This window comes from Littorina saxatilis, unplaced genomic scaffold (genome assembly GCF_037325665.1).
Source record: "Littorina saxatilis isolate snail1 unplaced genomic scaffold, US_GU_Lsax_2.0 scaffold_487, whole genome shotgun sequence".
NCBI lineage: Eukaryota > Metazoa > Mollusca > Gastropoda > Littorinimorpha > Littorinidae > Littorina > Littorina saxatilis.
Window position 1 is genome coordinate 45,334 of NW_027127383.1, and position 11,590 is coordinate 56,923.

The 11,590-nt window shown below is 39.4% G+C and overlaps 2 protein-coding genes across 6 annotated transcripts in view; both read right to left on the reverse strand.

Annotated features, from left to right (window-relative positions):
* The window catches only part of LOC138955837 (uncharacterized), a 34,799-nt gene extending 28,982 nt beyond the window's left edge, over positions 1–5,817 (reverse strand). Inside the window, exons 1-3 of one of the 5 annotated variants that reach the window (XR_011452391.1) lie at positions 2,534–3,755; positions 1,630–1,711; positions 76–307 (exon numbers count right to left, since the gene is read on the reverse strand). Coding sequence is in view for 1 of the 5 variants with exons in the window: in XM_070327354.1 (XP_070183455.1) it covers positions 5,721–5,801 (81 nt within the window). In the remaining 4 variants the exon portion in view is untranslated. The other 4 variants (XR_011452392.1, XR_011452393.1, XR_011452394.1 and 1 more) reach the window with 4 other exon arrangements.
* Positions 5,818–6,195: 378 nt separating this feature from the next.
* LOC138955839 (uncharacterized) lies at positions 6,196–11,331 on the reverse strand. The gene is made up of 4 exons (XM_070327356.1): positions 11,017–11,331; positions 9,137–9,538; positions 8,509–8,562; positions 6,196–6,263 (listed from the first exon to the last, which is right to left on the reverse strand). The coding sequence occupies exons 1-4, from the start codon at positions 11,075–11,077 to the stop codon at positions 6,196–6,198; spliced, it is 585 nt and encodes a 194-aa protein (XP_070183457.1). The 5' UTR covers positions 11,078–11,331.
* Positions 11,332–11,590: the final 259 nt, after the last annotated feature.

The following is an 11,590-nucleotide window of genomic DNA, read 5'->3' on the forward strand; positions in this document are numbered from 1 at the left end:
ATATATACATGTGATTTCACTTGCAATTCTTTGCATAAAATAAACTCAAATGAGCAGACATAAAGGTGCACCTACAATGTTTGTGACAGTTTGCTGTAAAACAATTTCCTTGGTAGATGGAGGGCATTGTGGGGACCAGATGTGTAGACCGTGGGATTATATCGACTTGGGGGTTCTGGCTTGTAGAAAACTTCCCTGCTGCTCCGCCTTTTGGGGACGAACTTTGTGTTCAGTGATGTGTGCATAGCACTTTGCAACGTCAACCTCCACTGCAAACCATCTTTGTATTGTAGACACTATATTGTACCTGCAGAGAAAGATCACTTTTAGCTGTGCAGTGGAACCCTCATTTACAGCCCCCCCCCCCCCCCCCTTCTTTAAGATCCTGGTTTTTTTTTTTTTTCTGTTTATAATCTCTGTAAATTTACTCCCCCTGTTTAAGACGTAGCTGATTTTCTCAGAATTGTACAAGTTCCACTGTAGTATTTCCCTCTGCAGCATTATTGTCAGTCAAAAGGGATACACAATCTGGCACAAAGAACAGCTGACATGAACAATTAAGTCTGGGGAAGGGTCCTGAAAGTATCTTGATTAATGCGTTGAATTGACAGGTCTAGTAAACCTTGTGCAGACAAATTATGTGTTAAAGAGTGCTCGTTGACATGTTGCAGTCGTCGCGATATAACCTTCGTGGTTGAAAACGACGTTAAACACCAAATAAAGAAAGAAAGAAAGAACATGTTGCAGCAAGCCAAGCCATAATTATACCCTGTTGAAGTAATACAAATCATGGGTGTGGGTTATATTAGTTCACATCTTTTATAGGATTCAAATGCAGAATTCTAAGACTTGTTTCTGAAAATGTGTACATTTACATTTAAGATTATACATGGAATAAAACTGACACTGTTCTCGACAATTGAGTATGTTTTTGTGTGCGCATGTTGCTTAGTTTATTGATAATAATTGACTGTTGGTCAAGTTGTAACCACGAGTTTTGTAGCAAAGGTGCAATGATACAAATAGACAGAAGATAATCAGATAATAAGACACTGGGCTGCAAATTGCTTTCAATTGTCATTGTATTTATCTGTAAAATCATCATGATTTCCATGGCATGTATAATGCAGTGGAACCCCCCTTTTAAGACCCAAATTTAAAACTCCCTCCTTTTTAAAACCTTGTTTTCTCACATTTTCTGTTCATAACGTCTGTAAAATTACCCCCATGTTAAGACTCATTCCTTTTTAAGACTTGATTTTCTCAGATTGTTTGAGGTCTTAAAAGGGGGGTGCCACTGTCGTTATAATGCATCTTCAGAAATTGAAGACACATGCTGCAGTTTTGTTATAACAATGAAGAAGAAAAATACTGTTTCTAAACGTTTACAGTGTCTTATCCTCAAACTACATCTTTTTAAAGACTCCATAACTTGTAATCACTCAACAATTCCTCTCTGTATGGCTGCAGTTCAAGTAAACCAGAAATGGTAAACCATTGCCACACTCAAGGAATTGGTTCCTGGCAACTTATGTCGGGTGCGCAGCCTGAGAGAGACACGACAGAGATAGTTGCTCAAGATAAAAGATAAGCTTGACTTACACCAAAATTATGAACATTTAAACTCACCTTACTGATCTTTTTGTCTGAAATATGTTATGCCATTATTGCCACACATTGCAAGAATGTTTGATGTCCGGGTGCTTGGTCCCTGAAAATGTCAGAAAATTGTTATAGTAATTATAGCAACATCTACAACCACTAAGTGTAAACCAAAGGCTGGCCAATTACATAGTTCTACAGCAACATCAGTTCTGAACATGAAGCTTTGAACATGCACAGCGACACTTAAAATGGCAGTCAAAAAAGAAAGGATGAATGAAATTCTGCCACATTTAGTGTTTGCTTCAATGAACACTGAGGAAGAATGTGTTCTTCATTAAAAGTAACCCTTTCACAAAGCTTTACCAATAAACTTCAATCATAGTTCTTACTGCACAAAAAAACTCATACCACTGACAATATAAAATGTCAGTTATAAATAACATGTTCTGTTGCACAACCTCCAAAGACTGCAAAGAAACAACTGCCCATAAAGCGTTAAAATATCAGTATCACGTGTGCTGACTGACCCTACTTTTTTCCATCTCAATTTTTTTTAGGGGGATTACTCACAGACTGGCTACTCTGTCAGTCTCTGTCTCATATATAGTGCACCACAGGAGCTTGTATTCAACCGCCGGTCGATCATTATTTACTTCTGCATGTTTAATTACCCTTACTACGATGATCGACCGGCGTTTTGATACACGCTCCTGTGCAGTGCACAGACACACACGCACCGTAGTTGCAAACACACACACTGACACTGTGTCCGTGTTCAAACAAAAACAGGAAAACTGGACACATTCGGCCGCTTCATTGATCCTTCATTCGCACTACACACAAGCAGACACACATACAACACGGCAGCAAAATGTGTCCAGGTCTTTCCAAAGTATACACGACAACACTCGCTTTATTTAATACTTACAACTCCAGTAGCAGGATATCTGTATCTGTATCTGTAGGTTACGTCGCTAGCATCCTGAACGGTAAAACACTCAGTTGAATTCAGCTTTCCGTCTGCTTGCTGATGAAAACTTTGCATTTCGTGCGCCGAGCGTGTCTTTCTCGTGATTCTGTGTCGTTCGGAGTCAGTCAGCTGCTTTCTGAACCAATTGGAGTCGATTTCTTACTGAAACTTGCGGGCTTGTCCCACTGAGCGAATATCCCATCCGCCATTGTTTTGAGTCGTCATGCTAACGGCACGCGCTCGCGACGAAAACCAGTCTATGACGGCCAATTTTAATCTTCAAATGGTGGAGAGCAGACGTAAAAAAAACTCATTTTAATTTAATCATTTAGCATAGGCTACTTGTGGTGCTTTATTGAGCAAACCGGGCCAGGTGCGTCTTAATTAAGGTACACTAGATTCCCCAAAATCTTCAAATCGGATTCGACAAAAAAAAACTCTCCAAAATGGCGGCACGGACACTATATCTTTAAAACAACCTCTGAAAATTAAAACTATAAAAATTATGATCAAAATGAAATTTTCGAAATCAATTTAAAAACACTTTTATCTTATTCCTTGTCAGTTCCTGATTCCAAAAACATATAGATATGATATGTTTGGATTAAAAACACGCTCAGAAAGTTAAAACGAAGAGAGGTACAGAAAAACCTGCTATCCTTCTCAGCGCAACTACTACCCCGCTCTTCTTGTCAATTTCACTGCCTTTGCCACGAGCGGTGGACTGACGATGCTACGAGTATACGGTCTTGCTGAAAAATTGCATTGCGTTCAGTTTCATTATGTGAGTTCGACAGCTTGACTAAATGTTGTATTTTCACCTTACGCGACTTGTTACATTTCGTCAAGTTTTGACTAAATGTTATAACAGAGAGGGGGAATCGAGACGAGGGTCGTGGTGTATGTGTGTATGTGTGTGTGTGTGTGCGTTTGTAGAGCGATTCAGAGTAAACTACTAGACCGATCTTTATGAAATTTGACATGAGAGTTCCTGGGTATGACATCCCTGGAATTATTTTTCAGTTTTTCGATGAATGTCTTTGATGACGTCATATCCGGCTTTTTGTAAAAGTTGAGGCGGCACTGTCACACCCTCATTTTTCAATCAAATTAATTGAAATTTTGGCCAAGCAATCTTCGACGAAGGCCGGACTTCGGTATTGCATTTCAGCTTGGTGGCTTAAACATTAATTAATGACTTTGGTCATTAAAAATCTGAAAATTAAAAAAAAAATTATAAAACGATCCAAATTTACGTTCACCTTATTTTTCATCATTTTTTTTATTCCAAAAACATATAAATATGTTATATTTGGATTAAAAACAAGCTCTGAAAATTAAAAACAATTAAAATTATTATCAAAATTAAATTTTTGAAATCAATTTAAAAACATTTTCATCTTATTTCTTGTCGGTTCCTGATTCCAAAAACATATAGATATGATATGTTTGGATTAAAAACACGCTCAGAAAGTTAAAACGAAGAGAGGTACAGTAAAGCGTGCTATGAAGCACAGCGCAATCGCTACAGCGCCAAACAGGCTCGTCACTTTAACTGCCTTTTGCACTAGCGGCAGACTACGTTCAATTTCATTCTGTGAGTTCCACAGCTTGACTAAATGTAGTAATTTCGCCTTACGTGACTTGTTACTTCTTTAATTGATATTCTTACAATTCTAAAACGTATTATCTTTAGATTAAACCCTCCCATGGACGAGGGTTGGATGTAAAAAAGCACCTGTTTGCTTATGCCATTACCCTCGATAATAAAAAGTTGGTCATTGTCATTTGTCATTCTCTCTCTCTCTCTCTCTCTCTCTCTCTCTCTCTCTCTCTCTCTCTCTCTCTCTCTCTCTCTCTCTCTCTCTCTCTCTGCCTCTCTCTCTCCATCTCTCTCTCTGCCTCTCTCTCTCTCTCCCCCTCTCTCTCTCTCTCTCTCTCTCTCTCTCTCTCTCTCTCTCTCTCTCTCATTTAAGGAAAGATTATATTTTTTTAGCCAAACCGCATTGCATTCTATGCATTTTTCTGGATTCTGTTTACATTTGGGATGATATAAAGAAAGCAAATGAATGTTGAGGTAATCTGCCGCAAGATCCCGTGAACAGTTTTATTTACTATAAATATCCCATGTCCATTAACTGTGCCAATATAAGAAGAAAAAATTGAGGTGCGTCCCTGTTGTGGGGAATCACCCATATGCAGACAATTATCATACATTGTTACGACCATATCCATCTCATTATTCCATGAAGTCAACATGCATGCTCCTTATCCTGGAAGCAACCATCTAAAGCCGAACCATCCGTCTCCAGGAACGAAAGCCTTGCTGGAGCTGAAGGCCACAAAGGTCAATTTAGCGTTGCAAGCGACACGGGATAAATTACCAGCAGAGCAACATTTGTCACGGCCGCGATGCGGTCAAATTCCCCGGACACATAATGAACACCTGAACAAATCAGAAGAGATGCATTTAAAGCTCTGTCAGACCTGCTGTGTAATTTTCAATCAAACCAAACCCTGCCTGGGCATCGAACAAAATGGAGGAAGAAAACACTATCTGTCAGGAAAGAGAAACCACTGGCAGCGTCAGGCGGAGATTACCTAACTCGCTGTTCCACAAGTTGTTTCCTCCCACGATTGTAATCGAATAAATACATTCAAAGAAAGAAAAACACCACATTTATTTCAGAAAACTGAAAAGGATAGACTGCCAGTTGGTGAGGGAATATTGTCAAGATATACACTTACCGAGACGTATTTACCAGAAAAGCAACAAAGTAGAATGTCTTATTTGGCTGAGAGACGGTGTGACCTAGATCTGTTACAATGCAATCATCACCGCCTTACAACCTTCTTCGTATTTTGTTCCTTCTTTATTCATCTTCATGTATATGATTTCATATTATATACACGCTGGCTAATGTTACAGTAAGAACAATACAGACCATACCTCTCTGACTTCTCTGGGCCTCTGTACTCTACTTTTAACAAGCTTAGTACAGTTCCTCTCGGTATATAGTCAAGTTAAGGACCTAACATGCCATGGAAAGTTTGATTGAAACGACTCGGACATTAATGCTTTGAGTTTATTTACCTGACTTGCATGGTATGGTGACAATATGCTTCTAAAAAAAGAACTAATTACCTGGTTGGCTATTTTATCAAGGGTTGCTTTGTTGGCTTCCAATTTCTGAATGTAGCTGTCGATTATATCAGTTGGTTCCATACCGGTGCCAACAAACACCTTCCTGTAAAACAATTGTAATAAAGGCCTTAGTCACACAATTTGGAGAGAACAAAATTAGAAAATCCCAAGATCGGTGTTAATGATGACCGTACAGGTTACCCCCCCCCCCCATCCAACCCCATCCCCCCCCCCCCCAATCGTCTGGAGGCGTCTGTCTCCCGTCCAAAATCGTTCCGAGAACATGTGTAATACCAGTTGCAACTGTGTTGTTGCAGCTAATAATGGTTAACATTACGTTGCTAGACGGCTGTAGGTGCTTCCAAGCTAAGCTTGGCAATGTCCCACAGTTAAAATAATCAAATTGTGACAAGTATTTGCATTAACACGTGTGTTTACATCAGAAGGATACAAAGCAAGATGTTAAAAAAGTGTCTCACGTTTGCTTCTTCAACAGGAAAACGATTGCAGAGACGGTTACAGCGAATACTGCTACACATCCCACTGAAGCAAAACAATCGCACATGTATTGCATGTTACAAAATAAATAATTCATGAACTTCATAATCATTGATCTTTACAGTTCACCGTTGTTATGGTGCTGATCCCTGCAATTTACAAACCAGCATGTCATCATTAACAATTTGCACACTGTAAATCTTGTTGCCAAAACAGTGGCATACACCGCTTATACCAGCATCGCTTGGGAAATAGTAACATGAAAAAAGCTAGCCGTGTCTTAGATTGGTGGAAATGATCATTGGAACACACCCATATACACCAAAGGGGCAAGATTGCAAAGTTATAAATCAGAAGTGCGAAGATATATTGAGCAGATCGAGAAACAACTGTTAAATGAAGGATACTCGTTGTTGGAATTGATCGTACGAAAGAAACAAATTCAAGTTTTACTTAAATGTGTAGTGATATAGACTGAGCAAAATGAAACATTTCGCAATACATTTTGCAACCCAACTGAATCATTAATTACTATGTAATTTCATTTAAACTTTCTATGCCATTTAAGCGCTTCGGCTGGCCTCGTATTTCTTGGATCATGCCATCCCTGCTGTTGCAGGTATCGATTGCGGGAGGTTTTGCTTCGTGAGGGACAAAAAGACAAAACATTGCTGTATTTTAGAAATGAAAGCAGGATAGTATACCGACATCGCAGACGTACTTTGGGTTAAAATGAGGATTATTAGAGGTATTTGTTAAGATATTATGCATTCAGAGAAGTTTTAAAATCTGTCACATGTTTGTTGATTTAATTTGTTTTGAATCATGATCAGCTCAACCTGTTCTGGACATAACATTAATGTGACAGTCTTCTTGATGGTAATAGTTGCCAAGTTGGGCCTATTAGGAATCATAGTGGATGCATCAACTGGTCCCTTACGATTTTTGTCAGTTCGATTTCGAGGGTACCCTTAGTTATTAGAGTAAAGGTCATATGACCTCTGCAAAAGAGCATCTTTGATCAAAAAGGTGTACCAGATAGCCAAGTTGAGTGCCTTAAATTGCAGAGAAAATCTTAAATAAAAGGCATGGACAATAATGCTTTATTTGGGGTTCGCTAAGTTTATTTAAAGATATATTGTCTAAGCCGCCATTTTGGAGAAATTTCTGACGATTTGGACCTTAAAAAGGTCAAAGGACATTCGTTGTACTGTGATTTAGAAACACGTTCAATGATTAGCTCAAAAAGGCTCCGAAACTTCGCCAAATAATTAAATTAATTTTATTCAGCGAGCGATTTGCATCGCCTAGCTCTCCTGTTCCGGTCATCATCATTATTTATGTAGTTTTCATAGATACCAATGCGTCAATGTTTTCTCTCACGAAAGCCGAGTTTCGTAGTTCAGCTCATCTAAATACACTCTGCTCTCAGTGTAGACAATGTTGTATATCACCACCCATTTCATCTGCCTATGCGTTTACCTGTATGGAAAAGAACATCTCGCCGCTTGGGCACATACAACATTCTCGTTGTTTCATGTTCAAACATATTTAACAGGGTTAATTCTGCAGACTAACAGAGGTGTCCGTAACAAAAACAGTAACATTGGTAAACAGCTTAATTTAAGCAACAACAACAACATATTTTCACTTGATGGGGGATACGAGAGAGAGAGAGAGAGAGAGAGAGAGAGAGAGAGAGAGAGAGAGAGAGAGAGAGAGAGACAGACAGACATACAGACAGACAGACAGAGACAGAGAGAGGGGGGAGAGAGAAAGAAAGAGAGAGAGAGAGAGAGAGGGAGAGGGGGGAGAGAGAGAGAGAGGGGAGAGAGAGAGAGAGGGTGAGAGACAATGACAATGACACATTCTTTATTTACGAGGGTAGTGGCATAAGCAAACAGGTGCTTTTTTACATCCAGGCCTCGCCCATGGGAGGGTTTAATCTAATGATAATACATTTTAAAAATGTTGGAATATCAATTAAATAAGTAATAAAAACAAACGATGAACAAGCAAACGATTAACAGACTAAAAAAAAAAGAGGGAGAGAGAGAGAGAGGGGGGGGGGGAAGAAAGAGTGAGAGAGGAAGAGAGAGACACAGAGAGAGAGAGACAGAGAGAGGGGTAGAGAGTGAGAGGGAGAGAGAGAGAGAGGGAGACAGAGAGAGGGAGAGAGAGAGTGAGAGGGAGAGAGAGGGAGAGAGAGAGACAGAGAGGGAGATGGAGAGAGAGAGAGAGAGAGAGAGAGAGAGAGAGAGAGAGAGAGAGAGAGAGAGAGAAATCTTACCACAAATGAATACAAATGTTTGCGTGGCTAAGAGGTCTTGCTCGTCACCAGGTGCTGAAAAAGGAATGTCAAACAAGAACAGGAATGGTATGTGCAGTCAGATCCCCTTTAATGGGAAAGTCAAAAGGGCATGAATGCCAGATTTCTAGTAAGCGAGATTGCTTTTATCCAGTCAGTATTTATATGAAAGTTATTTGATTTTCCTTTTTATACCGGGTAAAAAGAAGAAAAGATGACAATAGTAATCCAATAGATTATTCTTTAAAAATTCGTTTTTAAGCAGGTTGTTTGCTCCAATGTAGAATTGTTGCCTGTTCTTTTTCCTCTGTATTAGAGCATTTCATAATGTGGGGACTAAGACCTGAAAATCTTTTAGTGCATGAGATTTGTGTTCAACTTTCTCAATAATTTCAAATTTCTTCTTCGGGAAAAGCGATGCCCGCTTGTTTCTGTCAGCCTTTATTAGGATAGGGGAGTACCGCCTGTGAAATAAATTCCTTAACTAAGCGCCTTTTTTCCGTGTGACCGCTAAACTAAAACGTGAAGAATGATTTATTAAGGAGATTTATTATAAGATGCGAAAAAAGCATTTAATTGTAAAACAATGATGTCAAGCGGCTCTCCTTACCGAAGTTAATTTGAGAGCACTCTGATGCTATTGTTGCCGTGATTGCAGGGTTTCCACTCGAATCCAAACACTGTGGTACACAGTTCCACCCTGAATTTTCGTGCAGATTCCTTGCGGCTTTGATGTTGTAGACTAGCGTTACATAAGTTGCATTCTTTTCCTGACACCCACAGCCATTCGCATTGATGTTGTTATTACAAGCGGTGTCAATGTCCTTGACTGTGCAACCAAGATTAGCGTTTCCGCCTTTGACGATTTTAAACTCCGCAGTGTCGTTGTAAAAGCTGCATACCGAAGGAGAAGGACTGAACTTGTTGAGAGGAATAGTGCACACCAGCTGTTCAACTCCTCCATCATTCCATTCACTTGGACACGTTAAGTCGAAATCATCCGCACAGGTAACTGAAACCAATATGAAAAGTATGGACAATTTGCAATGACAACTTTCGTTCCAAATTCCCTACCATACAGCACTAGCACTTGATTCTAAGCAACGTAAAGGCAAAGTCATTCCCCTGTAAACATTTCGACTCACAATCTCAGATCCTGACAGGGTTTTACATTCCACGCACAATAAGAAAACAGGATTCTACGTCTTTTTTGCGTCCTGTGAACATTTATAGTTTGTTAGTTTCCATCTGAAAAGACTACATATTTACATAAAGTGAACTTTGGAATAAATATAATATTCCAGCACACTGGAAATCGAGCCTACCTTACACTAGTAGCATGTAAGAAATTAGTTAAACAAATGCAGTTGACAATCTGTACGGGAAGAAATTATCGCTGCTGATATATGGTATGTACCCGAGTGGAGGGATTGTAGAAACCGATGTTAACGTGAGTATTGAAATAGATTAGACATGAGTAGACGTGTCATCAACAAGTCATATTAATTACAAAAAAACAAACATTTTCAGCGGGTTTGATTTTATGGATGGAGAAGCTTGACTAAACTGCGAAAACAAAGTCTGGACCCTAACTAAGAATGAACTGGTTGTAATTACGCATGATTGATTGTTTTCTGATTGATTTTGCCGGAAGTTGCCATTGTGCATAGGTAGGCAACTCCAGTAAACCATTCACAAGAGTGAAGACTCTGTTGTTGTCATTAGTTGCAAAACCATTTGGAAGACGTGATCAGGCGAAAGCAGGAGAGAAAAGTACATCCTGCATTTCAGTGATAAGTTTGTGTACCTACAAACGTAACAGGTCGCAATAATGAATAGATGATCACATATTTCGTTAGTGTCCTGCTTCCTGTCGTAGGAACGGGCATATATCACATGCCAACAAAAGGGTATTTGCTCATGTTAAGGTTGTACAAGAGTTTCCTTCCGAAGAACAATGGCATGTTCCAATTACAAACAACAGAAAACAATACAGTTCGGTAATTACGACCAGTTCGATTTTATATAAAATCGAGCCAACCAAAAATATCCTTCTGTAATGTAACTTCTCAATGACGTCATTCACACACGCACACACACACACACACACACATACACACACACACACACACACACACCTCCCTTTCAATTACCGGTCCTGCGCATTTGAAATTGTAAAAAGAATACCGGTTAATTTCTGAAACCCCCATTTCACTTTCCAGTTTACCGGAAAATATTTATTCCAAAATTCACTTAATTTTAATTGGCAGTATTTCCAGATGGAAACTTACAATCTTCAAATGTTCACACGATAAGATAAGACTCATATTGTGCACGTTGAATCCTGGTGGGTTTTATTTCCGCTCGAACAGAAATGTTGACGTGCACAGGCCGCTCATGACATAACCGACGCATTCATGATTTCCTGGGGTATCTTCTATATCTTGTTCACTAATAACTGACGGGAATGGTACCCAAATTAATACTTACCCTTTCCTGCAATGACCAGAAGAAGCGCTCCCAATTTTGTTAGAAAGAAAAACATTGTCATACACAGTTGCTCTTCAAATGCAATTGTGTTTCTGCAGCTTACTCAACACAATTTGTTGAATCCCAATTGTATCTTTGGTTTGATTGTACTGCTCAATAAACCACATGCAGCCGCACACACTGCGGCCTCTCTCTGCGAAGGTGGTGTCTGATTGAAGTGCGCAATTTAACTTGCAATCGTTTTTGTTGTATCAGATGTTTTGGTGGACGCCATATCGCCGGGTTGGAGTGGTTGTTCTTTTATCTACTACCCTAAAGAAGAAAAAACATATTCATCAGCGCCTTCTACAATTTATGGAGGGACGACCTCTTTTCAACCAGTTCCAGTCGGGACTTTGACCTAACCACACATGCCATACATCTCTCACTTCTAATTATGTGATACTTAAATACCTGCTGTTAATCAAAACTGCGTTTGTTGTTCTTCTTCTGCGTTGGATGTTCATGAACTCGACACACACACTCAATGTGCTACTTCGTAGAATGGCTGTACTGGGTATATTACGACAATTAT